We start from the raw sequence: 21586 nt of genomic DNA on the forward strand, positions 1-21586 counted from the left end.
CGTTCTTTACTCAATGGCAATTACTCATCAGTTAAAGTATCTGACTGTTGAAAATTATAGTTAATCTTCTTTTTGATTATTTGGATATCTGTCTTTTATAGGGGTCAAAATTATCACTCAGCAAATGCAGCCCAGTAAAATTCTTCCAAAGCCAGCAACCGCTACAATATCTAGCAGTAGCACATCTCCGATCATGGTGGTCAGCAGCAATGGAACGATCATGACGACCAAACTAGTAACGAGCCCTACAGGTAAGGTGGGTCTGGTGGATGCTAATCACCTTCCACTTGTAGGTTATTAAAAGACAGATGGAGAACGGTGCCTTACAGGATTCAGAGTTTCTCTCAAGTTTTTTTGCTTCATCAACTTTGCTGTAGGTCTTTTGGAATGGAGTGTCGTTCCTCATCTTGGTTATGGGTTGTAAGTTTACTTAATGTCTTTCCAAACTCTCTTGCTGTGTAAATGTCTTCCATGTGGCATGCTGATTAGTAATAGAAAGAAAGCTGGTAATTGGTGTGAGGATTTGTACATTCTGCAACAGTGTTGAAATCAAATGTGTTATTAGAATTTGCTTTGCAGCTGCTGTTGCTGAATTTTGATATCACCCATCGAATAATTTAAAATCCCCCCGCCACCTGTTTTCCCCTGCCTGGAAGTTTGCTTACCTTAGACATGTTTTTTTTTGTTTTTTCACATTGTTGCATAAGTATTTCCGTTATTAAAGTGCAGTTTTACTTATGGATTTTATTGTCCAGTAAGATGTGCTGTACTTCTGATATTGGTGTTATCAGAATCTTTAAATATACTTATGAGCAATATCAACTTTTGCGACACTTGGCTAGATTGTCTTGCAGAACACGGGCATTTCAAATAATGTGATTTCTAGCATTTTTTTTATTTAAAAGTGTAGTATTGTGCTCACCAGTCTGCAGGACTTTTTTCTTCTGCATCATGAGTCTAGTCAAGCACTGTCTCCAATGTCATGATACAAAAGGAGGCAGCTGCGTTTCTTTTGCTTTTTAATTTGTTGTACTTTATTTTTAGTATGTTAAGCACAATGGTGGCTGGTACAACTTCCTTTCAGCCACTTCCCATGTTGTAAGTCTACACAATGCATATAAAGGCACATTTGGTTTCTGCAGCTTTTCAGTCCTTTGAAGAACCTTTCCTCCATGACAGTAGAATTTTGTGGCCGAGTTGTGTCTTCCTGCTGTTTATGCCAACTGCTTCAATGGCTGTGACATTCCTTCATAAGATGAGACTAGTCTCAACTCCTGGCACTGCTTCTCCCAGAACCTCTACGTCATAACTTCTTGTCTGTACAAAACTCTGTTTGGCCATTTAAAAGGATTAGCTATTCTTTTAGACTAATCTCACTACCTCCAGAAATAGTTTTTTGAACTGTTTTTAAACTAGTCCATTTAGCCCTGTTTTTTTGCAAGAGCATTGTTTTTTTTGGGTTTTTTTTTTTTTTGGAGGGGGGGGTGTTCATGCCTTACTTATTCATCACCAAATCAGGTTTTACCTGAAATGGGTACATAGATACAGGAAGATTGTAGTTCGTCTTTTCCCCTAGATAGAAAGGTACAAGAACTTGATATGCAAGTCACTTCCAGGTCAATTAACTGCATTCCGTATTGCCTTCAAACTGCATTCACTTTTGCCATTAGGCAGCAAACCAACCTCTGGAAAATGCTGTAGTCAGAAGTCACCTTCAGGAAGCATGGCTGCATGTAGTGGTTATTTTAAAGAACGTCTCCCTTACGAAATGTCAGTTGTTGAGTCACACATTCAGCAAGCATTATAGCTTTTATGATTCCAGCAATCTAGTCCCATTGATAACAGTGTATCATGGTTCTGCCTTCTGAATCACTGCCTTTTGGCCTTTCTCTTCCTCTTGTCTCCCTGGAGATGTTAAACATTTTTATTGCTTGGGTTCCTTCTTATCATTAGTCATCTGCCTCCAGAGTCGTATGTAACCGATATATGTTTATTTGACATAATCATTAGTACTGAAGTGTATGAGGACATTCCAATGCACACCAAAGAAGATCTGCATCACTGGAGCTCTGCTTTCTGTCATTACCCACTGGAATCTTGACTGCCATCAGCAGACATGTGCTAAAGCAGCTCTAGCCGCTCAAGAGACCCTGCCGTTTAATTTCCATACCTTTGTGTATTTATATGTTTGCCACAGATCATGTGTTCCACAGTAGTTCATGCAATTGTGGACTGGGTGTGGTCAGATCAGTAGCTGCTTAACCTCCTTGTTAGCACTTCAGAGAGTTCCCATCCATGGGATTCTTGCCATGTTTTACCTGATTTAGTATGTGTTACAGCCCACTGTAGTTATTTGGCAGATGGCACTATGTAGAGATAGCCCTGTTCTGCTGATCATGCATTTATTGCATCCCCCCCACTGTGGTGCTGCAATGAATTGAACTTGAACTCCATGAACACATTCACATTTCATCTGGTTAGCAATGCTGGTGTACTAAACTCAAAAACAAAACTATCAGCAGTTCCAAGGCACTTTGAATCAAGATGCTTCAAATAGCCAAGAGACGTTAGTAAATTAACAGCAAGTATTTCATCAGTATAGGACTTCGAGACCGTTACAGATAGGAAATGACATGCACTTAAATATCAAAAATTTTGAATCATGTGAGAGTAAACAGGAGATTGCCTACTTAAGTGGCAAAAAATTTACCATTGATGGCAAAATTTTAAATGTGGATTTTTGAAAGGGGGTTCCATTTATGACAGGTGTAACAGGGAAGCACATTTGGTGTTATGAGTAACTTGATTTTTTAACTAAAATATCAGTATTACCTAACTTTAATGACTGAAGTCATACAGCTAACAGATGTGCAAGATCATTTAGTTTAATTGACATTTAACTGTTTGCTCTCTCCTTTCCCAAAATTCCTTCAAGTACTCCACGTACCCCAAGCACTGCTCAAACTTGGGTTGTATCTAGCTGGTTAAATAAAATTAAATAAATTAAATCAGTAATAATGTCAAAGCACAGACTTTGCTTTATTCATATTGACTGTGAAATAGTGCAGCTAGCAAATGTTCAGAATGTAAAGTAATATCAGAATGTAAAGTAATATTTGCGTTTTGACATTTTAGCGTACATCTTTGGTTCTTGGTACGTGTCCCCCACTGGATTCAGGCTTTACAGGTCTTGCTCCTTTTTGTTACATTTAGCTGGTTAAGCCCGTTGTACACAAGTATCCCTTTTTCATGACCCCCATTGTACACGTATCCCTTTTTCATCACCTGGGACCCCAGAGCACTGTCTTAAGTGATTTTCTCAGAGTTGCAGAATAGGCAACTAGAGATGGAAAGAATTGAACCCTGCACCTTTATTTTCAGGAAACAGAGCTGACAAACACCTCAGAGCCATAATCCTGTGTGCTGCCAACTAACTGACGGACTGCATTGGCTAGTTTACGCTATTGTACATATTTTGTAATCTAGATCTGCTGCCCTCTTGTGGCTTCAGAGCTAAAAGTCCTTCTGAGGCTAAGATCCAGTAGACGTTATTGCAGACTTCCACTGGATCTGATAGTAGAGACCCCCGCCACACACACAGCGAAATACTTACTTGATGTATGCTACTATATGGCCACTGTTATATACCTACTGTGTAAAATGCCCATTAACATTTGGCTTCCACAGTTTGTCCAGAATTCGTTTTTGGGACATTTTATCAGTTCTTTAGTCAGGGCCTATTGTGCACTGTGCCTTCATCCAGCACTGTTGTTGCCTTCTAACATCTTAACATTTTTGAAAATTTTAGGTCTGCCTTTGACATATTTTTACTTATCCAGGTTTTATGGCTCACTGCATGACCTTACAAGGAAACACAAGTTATCCTTCTGTAGTGGTCAGAATTCAACACAACCACTCCTCTCTTTTAGAACCACTATTGCCTGCATCATTGTTTTGGCATGTATCCTGATATCAAGAGCTTGTTTGTGTTTTTTTTTTTCCTTTTCCCTTCATGCCTACAAAGGACTGTTCTGTTGGAAGTTTGAAAAGTTAACTGATTTTCTAGATGTCCAGTACTCCCATGCACAGGGCTTCTGTATTCTCCATATATCAAGCTTTGGAGGTTGCTCAGTGGGGTATGTGCAGGATTTAGACAAGATGGCCTATCAATTAAAACAGACTGGAAAAAACATATAGTTAGTTTCTAGCGCAATGGAAGACTTTTTTGCCTGTTCATCCTTTATAGTGCATTATCACAAAGCATTTTTGAAAATATGTGGAATTCAAAAAAGTGAACATTAAACTAAATTTAGGAAAACCACATGAAGTATATACTATGTAAGACATACTGTTAACATCCATCCTCAACCCTTTTTTCTCATTTTGTACATGGGATCGGGCTGTCGCTTCAGCAGCAACAATAATCTCGAGCCAAGGTTTACACCGCCGGGAAATACTGTTAACATACTGCTTTTAAATCATAGTACGGAAGTGTTAATAGTAATGTATTGGAAGTATAATTTCACATAAAGGTTAACACCAAAATGTGTAGTATGTCAAATTTCAACATTTCTTGTAAGAAATGTGCTTATAGAGTTAAAGTGCAGCCCTTTCTCAGGGCAGAGATAGCTGATAATCTAAACCTATAGGCAGTAAAACTGCAATGTAATGTTTTAATGGTGTAAATAATTAGCTGGCATTGAGCAAGAGAGAGTCTCAATGAAGTATTTGTTTCCAAAAGCACAGTTACAGGGGTTAAATAATAGAGAGCTTGGTATGGCAGCCGAAGGTCAGTTGTCATTGCAATCTGCTGTGCAGACAGGTAGGACACAGTGCACTGTACCTGATATATCAGATGATTGTTTTTCAATGTAAAAGCGAGAACTGATATTTAAGGGGTGAGGATAGTGGCAGTTCCAGACAGATGAGTGATGAAAGCTGTGTTTAAGTGCAGGAAGAACAACAACATCCTTTGTTGGAAAATACTGGTCAGTGTGTTGATGCAGTCTGAATGTGACAAGGGTCATGACTGTAATTTGCTAGACAGACTACAGCTCCTGGAGAGCCAAAAGCAGCAGTCACTGTCCATATGTTACATTTGCCTGTGGGAATCTGAGGCGCAACTATGTTTTCTTAGGCAAACGGCTCTAGCAGTTCAGAAAGCACTGTCTACTGTCATAATGCTGCCTGTGGGCTGTTGTGGCATGATTACACTTTGGTAGGGGGGTCACGGGTGCATCTGAAGTCTGAGATAAATGTGAGGTGCTTTGTGCAGTTACATTGTCGTGATGATTCCTGCAGGTAACTTGGACATGGCTGCTAAATAGTGTTAGTGCAGAGGCCTGAATTCTACTGGGACATTGACTCTATTAGGATTCTATGGAACAGGCCGGTTAAGAACTTAGGATGTAAACTAAATTAAGTGGTAGCACTCAACCTATAACCTGCAGATGAAATGATCCTAATTTATTTATAACAGTAAACTTTTTAATGTTGTTTAGCCGTTCCATGGTTGTCATTGCCCTTCTGTTAGCTTTAGCAATATGGTTGCCCTTGGGTTAGGGGATATCTCTGTAAGAGATTTGTGTCAGACTCCACGCCTTTCAATTTACTGCTTGAATTTTCACTTTTCATACCTATAAGTGTGTAACTCACCCAAACTGTGAATAGTCATATGCACAGACGATATAGACATTTACAGATCCAGCCTCTCCTCACTAACTGATGAGAAAGGAACTACTTTCCTTCTTGGTAGACAATGCACAACTTATGCTTAATTCTGGGAAGGCAAGAGAAATGATTTTTTGATACAGTAAAAATATTTTCTTTTCCAGATAATTGGCACATACTGGACAATAACCCAGAATCCCTTGCTGCCATTAAAGTTTGTAAACGACTGCGTTTGGCTTACTCAAAGTAAACTTCCAACACCACGTATGTAAAGGAGATGAATTAGATCAGTGATGGTGAACCTTTTGGGCTCGGTGTGTCAAAAATTCGGAAAATGCCTATCTTGACTCAGCTAGAATGCCGCCACCCCCCCCCCCCGAACAAAAGAGAAACGTTTCTTTACGTATTCATTTGTTTAAAAAAAAATACAGTTCAATCATGTGTGCTGCTGTGTTACAAAAGTAAAGGAAAAATCAGTGACTTACAACAGAAAAATATGTGCTCTGATAACCAGGCTTAACATAGTGCACCAAATAAATTACCTTACTTTTAATAATAATTTTGAATTGAACTGAAAAACAAAGTATGGAACACATTGCATTTTATTTCATTAACATCAATTAATGACTTTTTTGTTGAGTTTTAATAGATTAGAGCAGGGTCACATACTTCTTGTATTTTTGTTCAGTTTCTTTGGTAATTCTGCTGTTGGTGAACCAATAGAGTAGCTAGAGTTTGTGTTGCCTGGAGCCGACTGACTTTACCAACCCCCCTCACATAGTACACATCATTGTCATACAAAAAGTGAAAAGGATGATACTCGCATCCATTGTTAAAAGCGATGCCTCACCTTTGATACTCTAGCTGCAATCCACAAACTTGTTTGTCCAGTTATGCAAAAGCACTTCTCTGAGACACAAATTAATTATTTCCCCAGTAACCCCCTTAATTAGTTTGTTTTGTGTATGCACAAGAACTAAAATGACACAATTATTTTGCCCAGTGTTACTTCAGCAGTCTGACCAAGCACTTCCCTGAGACACACATTATTTCCCCAAGCAGGATCTTCATTAGTATGTCCAGGTACACACAAGCACCAAAATGAAACATTTCCCAAAGAGACCCCTTCAATAAAATGTCCAGATGCAGTATGCACAAGCACCAAAACTAAACATCTGCCCAAGTGACCCCTTCAGTAATATTCCTAATATGTGTACAAGCACCAAAATGAAACATTTACCCAAGTGACCCCTTCAGTAAAATGCTGAGGTGTGCACAAGCGCCAGAATGAATCATGTGCCCAAGGAACCACTTCATTAACATTCCTAGTGTGTGTACAATCACCAAAGGGAAACATTCACCCAAGCAACTCTTTCAGTAAAATGGTGAGGTGTGCACAAGCACCAAATTGAATCATTTGCCCAGGTGACCCCTTCATTAGCATTCCTAGTATGTGTACAAGCACCAAAATGAAACGTTCACCCAAGCGACCTTTTCAGTAAAATGGTTCTATGCACTCCTATATTTATTAAAATAAATCAGTTACTTAAGTACCTGTCCTTTATATTTGTCTTCTTGGCCCGGGGTTCCTGCTGCTATTTTCCCGGACTGTTCCGCATCTAGATATGCGACTCTGTGACTGTTAAAGGGCTTCCTGCTGGCCTGTTGCTGCTGCCTGAGTGTGTGCGTCATTGTGTGCAGCTTAGCCAAATGGAAAACCACCATGGCACCACCTGACGTAACCACCAGAGCAAAAAAATAAAAGGTGAAGGGCATGAGTGAGTAGTTGGAAGGAGAACTTGTATTAAGCAAAAGATCATACGAGTGAGAAGAGTAGATTACTGCAGTAGAGCAAACCTTATGAGGGAGAGTTACTAGTAGGCGAAAGAGACAATGGCGTATCACTAATTAGGTGATATACTCTTTACTTGCATTCTGTACTAAAAAAAAAAATCTACTTGAAGCAGCCCATTGCAAATTTCAGAATAAACCAATATAATATTCAACCAATGAAGATGATGACCTTAATGCTTTGCAGCTATATTAGTCTTATTTATCCTGTGATGTGAGATGAAACTTTCTCACTGCCCCAACCACTTCCACTGCCGTCCAACATTGCCAGGCTGCAACCAACACAGCATACACCACTCTGACTGCATTCTCCATCCACTGCTGTGCACCATTGCCCAGCTGTAACCAACATAGCATACCACTCTGACTGCTTTCTCCATCCACTGCCGTCCACCATTGCCCAGCTGTAACCAACCCAGCATACTTCTCTGACTGCATTCTCCATCCACTGCCATCCACCATTTCCCAGCTGTAACCAACACAGCATAGCGCTCTGACTGCTTTCTCCATCCACCATTGCCCAGCTGTAACCAACACAGCATAGCGCTCTGACTGCTTTCTCCATCCACTGCCATCTACCATTGCCCAGCTGTAACCAACACAGCATAGCACTCTGACTGCTTTCTCCATCCACTGCCATCTACCATTGTCCAGTTGTAACCAACACAGCATAGCGCTCTGACTGCTTGCTCCATCCACTGCCATCTACCATTGCCCAGCTGTAATCAACACAGCATACCACTCTGGCTGCTTTCTCCATCCACTGCCATCTACCATTGCCCAGCTTTAACCAACACAGCATACTGCTCTGGCTGCTTTCTCCATCCACTGCCATCTACCATTGCCCAGCTGTAACCAAAGCAGCATAGCGCTCTGACTGCTTTCTCATTTTTCTTTATCTCAAAATTGTGACCCCATCCTAAGACCCTTCCCAGTACGTAGTCAGCACTCCACAGAAGTACTGTTTATTTATTTGACATTTGTTTACATAGGTTCATAGGTTCATACTAGGCTATCTGCCCGAGGGCATTTACAAGCCTAGCCCATCGTTTTGTGGCTACGCCACCCCCCTTTATGTTTGGGAACTATACCCATTATTTTGCGGTAATCCCTGGGGTATTATATGATCTCCCATCCATTCATGTACCGGGATTTTGTTCCACAGCATAGGGAGTCTTTGGGTGATGAATCTATCCCTCCAGCACGCCCTATTAATAGCCGTTATACGGTTTGTGGCTCTGATGGATCTAGATTTTTGAGGTGAAGCATATTCATCAAATCTGTCACCTCTGAGCAAGCGTGTAAACTGAATATTTGAGACCCTTTATCCTTTTGGTGAGGAACGGTCAGATACATTCGAATGGGGCATTGTACTCTATCATTGGTCTGATGAGTGATGAGTTGATCTAGATGAGAATCCCTTCATGATAAGGTGGGTAATGAAGAAGGTCTTCCTAACTACTTTAGCTACATGGGTGTCGAATGACAGACTATCAACCTGGGTCCCCAGGTCCCTGATAACTTCTTCTGTGCTCAGTGGATTGCCAGGTATGACTATGCATATTTTGGCATTTAACTTTAGTTATCCGTTTCTGTGAGACCCTTCTGAAGGATATCTGTGTCAGATGTCCATAACCCTCCTGTGTTTGCTTGTACTTTGATACCCGGAAAGGTATTATCGAAACGTCTTAGTAGGGACTGATGTATGGACTGCATGGACCTGTTTGGTTTGCGTTCGAAAGTTAAAAGGCATGAATTCTTCATTGAGTTCGTGGAGCACACAGCCGGAAACCATCAGGTGCTGGAGATGTTTGGGGGCTGTGTGCAATTTGGTATGAATATGGATACCCCCTCTTTTTCTTGGTATTGTTTTGGGGCGGGGGCGGAACGCATGATATGAGGTAAAACCTGATAGCGGGTGCTCTCAGGAGCCTTGAGGCAAGAGCCTTTAATATCCGAGTCGGTGACAGGTACAAAGGTGCAATCCATCCCCTTGATGGCGTGGCTTGTCCAACGCATCCCGGAGGAGAACAACACTCCCCTTTGAATGACAGCTCAGCCTCCAGTTTGTGTATAGTTGCATCTCTCTATCATATTTGTGTTTTTGTGGGGAGGGAGAGGGTGTCTGAGGCATACATGAGGTTGCCAATACGTGCCTCAATATTTAAGTTCACCAGCTGAGCAGGAGAGGGACACTAGCAACTCATCCTCGACATGCTAGAAGGATAGACAAAAAACTTTAAATTCCGGGGACGTGGGTGGGTGACGAAATGGGGGTTACCTTTTTGACAACTATCTATATCAAAGTGCCGTATCAGGTATGGCAAGTACTAGGAGCAAGTGCTAGGTTTAACAGATAGAGAATACAGTAGAGTCAAGTCTAGAGAGAGGGATCGTTATAGGATCGCTTCAGTTAGATCAGTATTTATAGAGTAAGGAAAATTTGAGGGCTGGAAAAGACAGGAAATGACCAAAAATATTGTAAACTACAAGTTACTGCCTTTAAACCACCTCTCTGAGGACAAACGGGCAGTCAGTACTCCTACTCCACTGAGTAGAAAAAGGCCCTTGACCAAAACAAGAAAAGAGAAAAAAAGACAAAGAAGAAAGCCAGGGATCAGCAAAAATGATCCTGGAACAAACTATTAGAAAAGGAAAAAAACAAGAGTATTTTTTGTTTTTCAGTTTTCAGATAGGCTAAAACAGGGAAAGTCCGACTGGGTATGTACGCATTTTCAACGGAGGTCCGAGGAGCAAAGCTCCAGAAGTACAATAGCAAAATTACAAATTTACATCGATTACAAAGACGATAAAAACGCAGTGCAATTTGTGTATACATGAAAAATAAACAATGTTAGAACACTCTGTATTCAGACATGAATAAGCAATAATGTTAGAACGCAATATATATATATATATATATATATATATATATATATACACACACACACACACATATACACACAGACATTAACTCAAGCAATTTTATCCATAGGTACAATTGAGGTTTCTTAAAAGAGGGTGCAGTATGAGTGGAAAGAAAGAATATTTCAGTGTTAAGGTATACTGAAGGAAAGGCTAGAAGGGAGGGTCAAAACCGCTCTGTCAGACTTATTCTAGGACTGTTGATGTTTCCTGCCCTACCGCTCTGTCAGACTTATTCTAGGACTGCTGATGTTTACTTGCCTGCCACTCTGTCAGACTTACTCTAGGACTGCTGATGATTATCTTCGTGTTTCACTGTTGCAGTCATCACATTTGGGTTATCTTCTTGCAGTAGTCCTCAGTTGGCCTGATTAACAGTCTTGGGTCCTGCGTCAGTTGCTGTCTCATCTTCTGTGATGTCAGGTAATCAGAGGTATAAAGCATGCAGTCAACGCCATTACATCAGTCTTTCTTGCCGTGTGGTACCCGAAGCAGAAGCAGTTCGCAAGTGCTGGTCGGCCAACTCCTGAAATTTTTGTTTTCAAGTTTCAGAACTAAAGTCTTCAACTAAAGCCAAGTTCCCCGTTGGGGAAACCTTTTCATGCTCTAAACCGATGTCAGTAAAAGTAAATAATTGCATTTCTTGTGGAAAGCAAACACCTCATAAAGATTTCCATTCGTACTGTATTCCTTGCCTAGGCCCTGACCACGACATACCTCGCTGTCGGTTTTGTGCCTTATTTAAACAACAAACTATTCGTCGTCTGTATATTTACTCTTCTAAATATTTTGGTACTCTGTTCAATTATCCAGATATGTCTTTGGTAAGCCATCTGAATACCGGCTTTCAAAAAAACGCAAAGATAGAGACAGAGACAGGCCACCTAGGTCCATAGCTGCTGACAACGCTTCTCTTAAGCCAGTCACCAGTTCGCTGGTACTTAGTGAGGCGCTTTCGCAGCCCCTGATACCTGCTACTTCAGATTCGCAGGCCTCTATGGAGACCCATTCGGAGTCTGGTATGCCGCGAGATGCTTCAACTGTGGAACCTGTGGATGGCTGTACCTTGGATGGGTCCAGAGCTGCTGTGCAGACACTGGGTTCTGAGGGTGAATTCAGGCCTACTGACTTGCATATTAAACCAACGCCATCTTCTTCTTTAAGGCCTAAAACTCGAACCATGCCTAGAAAACCGATGCCAAGACCGTATGGTTAGGCCTCTATGCCTAAAAAACAAATGATAAGAACGACTGAAGACCTTATTACTTTAATCAGGGGAAGCCAACCTTCTCCCTGTAAGAGACCTAGGACTGAGTTTGCTTATGAGACTTCTGATCAGGATTCTGAAATTTCTCTTTCTTCTGATGACCAGGATTTACCCTTATCTACCTATGAGGATTCTGATGCTGAGGACTCTATTCCCTCTGACCCCCCCCCCCCCCGAGGATTTCTCTTTTGGTGAAATCTTGCATACTCTTAGGGAAGTTAAAAAGAGGCTTAGGGATTTCTTACTCCTGCCCCAGCACAGGCCTTTAGCTATCCATCCTGTACTAGACATTGGTGATGATGCCTTTTCAGAATCTAGCTTGGCCCCTGACTCCACCTCCTGCTCCCAGAATACCTGATAGATATTAGAAGGTTCCTGACTCTCTCAAGTTCCTTTTTAAAAATCCTACTGCGGATCCTGAGACCATTTCACAGGGACCCAAGGGCATTAAGGCTACTACTGCCAGAAATCCTACCCCCTCTGATAGAGATTCCAGGCTGCTGGATAGATGGGGTAAGAAGATATACACTTCTGCAACTTTGGCCATTAGGGCCTTAAACTGCCAGATTCATATATTAAAGTATCAGCAGCATATTATTGGATTGCTTAAACAGAAAAGGATGTTGATTCCTGATTGTGCTAAAAATAAGGATTTGCAAGATTTAATGCATTCTGTTGAACAGGTTGGAAAACATACTTTGCAATGTGGTTTTGATTCACTAAAAGCATCTTGCAGGGCTGCTGTCACTGGGTCTGTACTTAGAAGGCATGCTTGGCTTAAGGAGCAATCCTTGCCAGATCATGTTAAAGCTAAATTACTGGATGCTCCCTTAAATCAGGACCGCCTGTCTGGCAACAAAGCAGAATAAGTTCTTAAAAAGATGGAGGAAAAAGCTAAATCTATGCAAACTGTTAAAGAATTCCTACAAGTACAACCTCCAAGATTTAGTAGGCATTGGCCCTCTAAGAATTGGTCCTTTCCTGCCTCTTCCAGGCCTTCTCAGTCCAAACCCAGATCTAGCAGAACACCCAGGTTTCAGTCCCAGGGTAGTCACAGGACTAAGCAGTGGGGGGGGGGGCTCCCACTTCCAAATCAAGGAGTAGTAAGACTTCCCCCCTATGGTAAACTGTCTCAATGACTTGACTTTAAAACTTCCAAGCACTTCTCAACTGACTGCTCCTTAGAGGGAAAGATTGCGCTGCATGGAAAAAACTGGGAACTCATTACCCAGGACAAATGGGTTTTAAACATTGTTTCCCAAGGATACAGATTTCACTTCCACACGTTACCAACCCCAAACAGTTGGCCAGGTCTACCCCCAAATCAGTGGGCAGAGGCTCAAAAGCAAGTACTCTCTCGCTCTTAAGCTTAAAGGCTATTCAAACTGTACCAGAAGAGGAAAAGGTACAAGGTTTCTACTCGAGACTTTTCCTGGGACCCAGAAAAGACCACTCATGGCGTCCTATCCTGGACCTGTCTACCTTAAACATCTTTTTGATGATTCCAAAATTCAAGATGCTAACTCTTCACCAGTTGCTTCCTATGCTAGGCAAAGATGCCTGGTTGGCAACACTCTAAAGGAAGCCTACCTGCACATCCCTATCAGGGAGTCTTGCAGAAGATACCTATGCTTCAAAGCAGGCTACATGCACTTGGTTCTCTGCACTGCCCTTTGGCTTATCTACTGTACCCAGGGTATTCACAAAGTGCCTAGCTCCAGTCATTGCATTTTGCAGGCAAAGAAATATTCAAATATACCCATACCTGGACGATCGTCTAATTCAGGCAGAAAGCCAGGACATACTTCTGAATCATGTGGCATTTGTACAAAAGGTGCTAACTTGTGTGGGGCACACCATAAATGAAAATAAATCACACCTGGTACCCTGTCAATAAATTATTTTCCTGTGAGCAAGCTTGAATACAACTTCCCAGTTGACTTTCCTCATGCCAGAGAAACATATTCATTTGACAACCTACTTCAAACTAATGGCCACAAAAACCCTGCTATCTGCAAGGCAAATACTGCAAGCCTCTGGGTCTATGGCCTCCTGCATTCTACTAATTCCATATGCAAGACTGCATATGAGGAAACTACAATGGTATCTAAAAAGCCTATGGTGTCAACATTCTCAGGATCTAGAAGCAATGATTCCCATCATACCTTGCCTATGGTTAGAGTTCCTTTGGTGGGCAGAGGCCTGCCACCAAAACAAGGGGCTACCATTCACTCTACCCCCTGCCGCCCAAACCCTAACAACAGACGCATCAGACTATGCATGGTGGGGCTCACCTGGCAGGGAAGTGCATTCAGAGCAAATGGAAACCAAGTCGAATGCGCCTGCATATCAATCAAAAAGAAATGTTAGCTGTACAGAATGCTCTGACAGCCTTCAAGGACCACATTCTTCCAGGACAATTAATGGTAAAGACAGACAACACCACTGTTATGTGGTACATAAACAAGCAGGGGGATACCCATTCTTACCACCTCTGCAACTAGCCATGGCTCTGTGGAACACAGTCTTGAGCTACCAAGTGCACCTACAAGCTCAATTCCTGCCAAGAAAACTATGTACACTGGCAGATGAACTAAGCAGAAATCTCATGGACCCACACGAGTGGAAACTGGAACCAAAGACTTTCAACATGTTGACAAACAAATGGGGAGCCCAGATATAGACCTATTTGTCTCCCCCCAGAACTACCAATTTGACAAATTTTGCACAAGGACTCCCCACAAACAAGCTTGGAAAGTGGATGGCTCTGTCCTTCAGTTGGAAAAATCTATCAGTTTATGCCTTTCCTCTCCAGCCTCTCCTCTCCAAAGTACTACTAAAGATCAAACAGGACAAACCAAGGACGATATTGATTGCACTAGACTGGCCACGCCAGCACTGGTACCCCCTCTTGCACAATGTGTCACTGCTGGCTCCATGGCACCTGCCTCAGACCCCTACTCTGTTGTCACAGCAGGAGAACCAGATTCTGCACACTCCGCTTCAAACCCTGAACCTGGCAGCCTGGCTAATTACCTAATCTCTCCATTACCATCCCTCAGTAAACAAGTGTTGTATATCATTTTGGAGGCAAGGTGGCCTCGTACTAGAAAATCTTATGCTGAAAAATGGAAAAGATTCTGTGCCTGGAACCAATCTCAAGGGATGGGCACAGCAGCGCCCAACTTACCTCAGATTCTTTAGTACTTAACTGAGATGCTTCACAAGGGCCTTTCTTTTTCCTCCATCAGAATTCAAGCCTCAGCCATTTTAGCTCATTATAACACAGAACCACCCCTTTTCTCTCATCCACTGCCCAAGCTGTTCCTCAGAGGGGCCAAAAACTTAAGACCACCCAGGAGAGCCCCAACTCCATCCTGGGACCTTAACTTTGTATTGGAGAAACTCACTCTTCCTCCTTTTGAGCCAGCTGCAAGTGCAGATTTAAAATTCCTTTCTTGGAAAACAGCCTTCCTTTTAGCCATCACTTCAGCAAGAATTACAGACCCTTATGGCAGTGGAGCCTTTCATCATCTTTCATGCGGACAGGGTGTACCTCAGAACCATCCTCTCCTTCATGCCCAAGGTGGTATCCACTGTGGCTCTTAACCAGTCCATTCATTTGCCAACCTTCTTTCCTAATCCACAGAACAAAGGGGAATGCATACTGCACTCCTTAGATGTGCACAGACAACTTAGATTTTACTTTGACAGGACTAAACCTCAAAGGAAATCTAAACAACTGCTGGTGGCATTTGCTGCAGGGACAGAGGGGAAGGCTATTTCAAAGCAAACCATTTCTAAATGGATAGGCCATTGCATTAATTTCTGCTATAAGCACCATGGAAAACCTATCCCACAGGGGATTAGACCCCATTCAACCAAGGCTGCATCTCCCTCTACAGCATTTCTCAGAGGTGTCCCTACCTGGGACATCCTAGAAGCTGCCACCTGGAGTTCTGTACCTACTTTAACCAAGCATTACCATTTGCCAATTTTCTCTAAATCCAGAGCTGGCTTTGCCACTGCAGTCTTAAAGGGCCTTATAGCTGGTCCTAATGCTATCTAAATTCCTCTTCCTATCCTTAGCTTTGGGAATTTACCCAAATGTGATGACTGCAACAGTGAAACCCGAAGACCATAGTACAGTTATGTACACTTACCATAAATGTAGATGTTAAGAGTGTATTCACTGTTGCAGTCTTGGTTAACCTCCCTCCAGCCCCCTAACTTCTTTTGGCTATACGTCTACTCTTCTTTACTAGGCTTAAAAGCTTTTTGGTGTATTTGCTTTTTTGTTGGAGGTATAACCTTGTGTGTGTGTACGTATATATATGTATGTGTGTGTATATATATATATATATATATATATATATATATATATATATATATATATATATATATGTGTGTATATATTATTTTTTTTATTGCTTCCCATTAGGGGGGCACCTGACATCTGGGGCAAGAAAAACTGATGTAATGGCGTCGGCTGCATGCTTTAATACCCCTGACTACCTGATGTCACGGAAGGAGAGACAACAACTGACGTAGGACCAAAGACTTTGCTTGTTAATCAGGCTGACCGAGGGCTACTGCAAGCAGATAACCCACATGTGATGACTGCAACAGTGAATACACTCGAACATCTACATTTATGGTAAGTGTACACAACTGTACTTTTCCTGCCTACCACTGTCAGACTTATTCTATGACTGCTGATATTTACCTGCCTACCACTCTGTCAGAGTTATTGTAGGACTGCTGATGTTTACCTGCCTACTACTCTGTCAAACTTATTCTAGGACTACTGTTTCCTGCCTACCACTGTGTCAGACTTATTCTAGGACTACCGATGTTTCCTGGATACCACTCTTCTCAGACTTATTCTTTCTAGACCTACTGATGTTTCCTGCCTACCACTGTGTCAGACTTATTCTGGGACTATTGATGTTTCCTGCCTGTAGGTAATAATCTGATAACTGTGTAAGTATGTCAAATTATACACACGGCATGTTATGCACTACCCATGTTGTGGTTGTAAAATTCCTAGCAACACTGGATTCTGAAACATTGTACTTTAGTCTGATAACTGTGTAAGTATGTCAAATTATACACACTGCATGTTATGCACTACCCATGATGTTCATCGTGCATACGGCTGCAGTCATAACAGATGGGTTCTCCTGCCGTCAGGCGGGTCCTCGGTCGGCCGAATTCCAAAGTCTAGGTCCGGCGTCGGTTGTTGTTGCTTTCTTTCCTGACGTCAGTGCGACAGGGGTATGTAAGACACAGCCGACGCCATTTTCTTCAGTCATTTTGCCGCGGTGCCGAAGCAGAAGCAGTTCAAGTGCGGTCGGCCAGCTCCTGAAATTACGAAAATTTGGAAACCGAAGTCTTCTTTAAAGCTAAGTACCCCGTTGGGGAAACTTTTCTTGCCTCAGACCGATGTCAGACAAAGTTAACAATTGTATTTCTATAGGGAATTTTCATATAGAGGCAGACAATAGCAATCTTCAGCACCAAGAGGTGGCGAAGACAGTGCACAACAATACAGGAAACAAACCCAATGACTTTCCCCTTTGCATGCCAAGCAAGGCTCAGGTGGCAGCACCCTTGGGAGGAAAGCTGGCATTATTTTCAAAAAATTGGCATATTGTCACAAAAGACAAATGGATCCTGGACATTATAAACAGAGGCTACAGATTTCATTTTCACACTCTTCCAAAAATGAGAGGCATGCCGAACCTGCCACACAATCAAAGGGCAGAGGCTCAAATACAAATTTCAAAGCTCATGGACATGAAAGCTATTCAAGAGGTACCTACTCACGAACAAGGTCAAGGTTTTTATTCCAGACTATTCCTGGTACCAAGGAAGGGAACCGATTGGAGACCCATTTTGGACTTATCCATCCTAAACACATTTCTACTGCACTAAAATTCAAGATGCTCACCTTACAGCAGCTTCTTCCCATGCTGGGCAAGGAGTCTTGGCTGGTAACATTGGACCTCAAGGAGGCATACCTGCATGTCCCAATCAGACAAAGCTGCAGAAGATACCTCAGATTTCTTGCAGGTTCAATCCACTATCAATTCTCTGCATTGCCCTTTGGCTTATCTACTGCGCCCAGAGTATTCACGAAATGCCTGGCATCAGTAATTGCCTACTGCAGACTTCAAGGGATACAAATTTACCCTTATTTGGATGATTGCCTGATCCAAGCGGACAGCAAACACATACTTCTGGAACATCTGGCTTATGTAACACGGTTATTGAATTCTCTGGGATACACAGTCAACAAAGAGAAATCCAGGCTAACACCATCTCAGAAAATAATTTTCCTGGGTGCCAACTTGGACACAAACACCCAGATGGCTTATCTTACCAGAAAACAGGGGCAACTAACTCAGTACTTCAAGATGCTAGCAAATTGTACCAGGCTAACTGCAAGGAAAATCCTGCAGGCTCTGGGCTTCATGGCATCTTGCATTCTTCTAATCCCATGTGCAAAGTTGCATATGAGGAAACTTCAATGGTACCTAAAAAACCTATGGTCTCAACACAGCCACAGTTTGGAAACAATAATGCCACTAATTCCATGTTTGCAAAAAGAATTTCTATGGTGGGCCCAAGCATGCCAAACAAACACAGGTCTACCATTCTGCAAGCCTCAAGCAAATCAGGTCATCACAACAGACGCCTCAGACTACGCCTGGGGGGCACACACGACAGACAGGTGCATTCAGGGCAAATGGTCCCAAAAGGAAAAGCACCTTCACATCAATCAAAAGGAAATGCTAGCAGTGATAAATGCTATTACAGCTTTCAAGGACCTCCTGCATCCAGGGCAATTATTGATAAGAACAGACAACACCACAGTAATGTGGTACATAAACAAACAAGGAGGAACACATTCGTACCCCCTGTGCAGGCTGGCCATGTCACTTTGGAACATGGCTCTGGAATGGCAAATCGAGCTTCAAGCACAGTACCTGCCAGGTTTGGAAAACACGCTGGCAGACAATCTAAGAAGAAATATGACAGACCCGCACGAATGGAAGTTGCACCCTCAAGTGTTTACAAAGATAATCCAAGCGTGGGGAAGGCCAGACATAGATCTCTTTGCCTCCCACAAGAATCATCAATTGACAAAATTCTGCTCAAGGACATTTTATCCAAAGGCCTGGAGAGTGGACGCCCTTTCTTTCAGTTGGGCAGCACGGACAGTTTACGCCTTCCTACCTTTGCCTCTACTGCCCAAGGTGCTCTTGAAAGCAAGAGCAGACAGACCAGAGATGATACTGATTGCTCCAGACTGGCAAAGACAACACTGGTACCCACTCCTGAGGAGCCTAACACATTCTCCTCTCTGGACCCTACCTCTAATGCCTCTTCTCCTGACTCAGCACAGCTACAAAACTCTTCACAGTCAGCTGAAAACACTCAATCTGGCTGCATGGAAAATTTCTTAACACCACAACAGACCCTACTCTCCAAGGAGGTGCAGGATGTCATTTTGGAGGCCAGAAGGCCATCTACTAGAAAAGCTTACTCCGCAAAATGGAAACGGCTTTGCGCTTGGAATGAGAAAAAGGGCCAGGATCCTAGAAAACTGAATTTGCCTCAGATATTACAGTATCTAGCTGAGCTGTTGAACAGTGGACTTTCATTTTCCTCCATCAAAATCCATGCCTCAGCCATTTCTGCAGAATACAACACTGATCCACCCTTATTCTCTCACCCACTCTTAAGACAGTTCCTCAGAGGGGCTAAGAATATAAGACCTCCAAGGAAACAACCAATACCAGCCTGGGATCTTAATTACATTCTAGAAAATTAACATTGCCTCCCTTTGAACCAGCTGCCTCAACAGATTTGCAATATTTGTCCTGGAAAACAGCTTTCCTTCTGGCTATTACTTCAGCTCGTAGGGTCTCGGAACTACAAGCCCTCATGGCTGTGCAGCCCTTTCTCATCTTCCATCAGGACAGGGTTTCCCTACGAACCAACCCGTCATTTATGCCTAAGGTAGTATCCAGGGTAGCTTTAAATCAGGCCATACACTTACCTACCTTTTACCCCAATCCTCAAAACAAAGGGGAAAGGCTGCTACATTCCTTAGACATCCATAGACAGCTACGTTACTATTTGGACAGAACAAAGCCTTTCAGGAAATCAGAGCAACTCTTTGTGTCCTATGCTGCAGGAGCTCAAGGGAAGCCAATTTCCAAACAGACATTTTCAAAATGGATAGGCCACTGCATACGGTTTTGTTACTCCTTTCATGGTAAATCTGTACCTGTAGGCATCAGATCCCACTCCACAAGGGCCACAGCTACCTCTGCAGCCTTCCTCAGAGGAGTCCCTACCAAAGATATTTTGGAGGCAGCCACTTGGAGTTCTGTGCATACCTTCACTAAACACTACCACCTACCTTTATACTCCAAAACTAGAGCAGGCTTTGCCACTGCTGTGTTGCAGGGCATTCTGGCTCCTCCCAGTTCCACCTAGTGCCTACCACCCTGTGCGTAGCTTTGGGATTCTACCCATCTGTTATGACTGCAGCTGTATGCACGATGAACATAGTACAGTTTTGTACCTACCATAAATGTAGATGTTCGAGTGCTGATACAGCTGCAGTCCAGGTTTCCCTCCCTCCTTCCCCTCTGGGTACAGACCTAGTGGCTAACTCCTCATCTTACAACCTGATTGGGTTATCCTTCTATGGTGTATTTGCTTGCAACTACTGATTTTTGATTATATTGCATTGCATGTTTATATACATATATATATATATATATATATATATATATATATATATATATATATATTGCCTTCCTTCTGGAGGCACCTGACATCTGGGGCAAGAAAGACTGAAGAAAATGGCGTTGGCTGTGTCTTATATACCCCTGTCGCACTGACATCAGGAAAGAAAGCAACAACAACCGACGCCGGACCTAGACTTTGGAATTCGGCCGACCGAGGACCCGCCTGACGGCAGGAGAACCCATCTGTTATGACTGCAGCTGTATCAGCACCCGAACATCTACATTTATGGTAGGTACAAAACTGTACTTTGTGGTTGTAAATCTCCTAGCAACACCGGTTTCTGAAACATTTTACTTAATTTCATCTTGAATTTGCTAATGTTCATCATGTTACCCTGCTGCAGTCATAACACTAGGATTATCCTGTCGTCAGGCGGTCCCGCATTCGGCCGGATTTCCAAAGTCTTGGTCCGACGTCGGTTGCCTTCGCCTCATCCCTGACGTCATTGCGCCAGGGGTACATATATTGCAACCAACGCCATTTTCTTCAGTCTTTCTTGCTGCGCGGTGCCCGAAGCAGAAGCAGTTCGCAAGTGCCGGTCGGCCGACTCCTGAGATTGTCGAATTCGAATTTCAGACCGAAGTCTTCTTTAAAGCTAAGTACCCCGTTGGGGAAACTTTTCTTGCCTCAGACCGATGTCAGAAAAAGTTAACAATTGTATTTCTTGTGGGAAGCAAATACCTCATAAGGATTTTCATTCTTATTGCATACCTTGCCTAGGCCCTGATCACAACGTCACTACTTGTTTTTGTGCTAGGTTTAATAAGCGTACTATTAAAAGACGTTTTGATTTCGCATGACACTATTTTGGTAGAAAATTTAACTATAACATGCCGTCGGAGCTTCCGACTACCGGCGTGCTCAAAAAGCGCAGGGACAAGGACAGACCGCCCAGGCCTAAGCCCGATTCCGAGGCCTCGGTTTATCCGGTCTCCGGTTATCAGTGAGGCTCCGACGCAGCCCATGACTAACGCAGTTCTGGAACCCGAGACCGCTGCGGATATTTTGACGGAATGTACTAGGCCGACGCAGCCTTTTACTTAA

At 42.7% G+C, this 21586-nt stretch overlaps 1 protein-coding gene across 1 annotated transcript in view; it reads left to right on the forward strand.

Annotated features, from left to right (window-relative positions):
* Positions 1–21586, forward strand: part of EMSY (EMSY transcriptional repressor, BRCA2 interacting) — a 1287433-nt gene that overhangs the window by 577805 nt on the left and 688042 nt on the right. The window contains exon 9 of the mRNA XM_044072832.1: positions 102–251. Coding sequence (XP_043928767.1) covers positions 102–251 — 150 coding nt within the window. The remainder of the gene's footprint in view (positions 1–101; positions 252–21586) is intronic.

The sequence above is a fragment of the Protopterus annectens genome, chromosome 5.part1 (genome assembly GCF_019279795.1).
Source record: "Protopterus annectens isolate FY-2018-M chromosome 5.part1, PAN1.0, whole genome shotgun sequence".
Taxonomy (NCBI): domain Eukaryota; kingdom Metazoa; phylum Chordata; order Ceratodontiformes; family Protopteridae; genus Protopterus; species Protopterus annectens.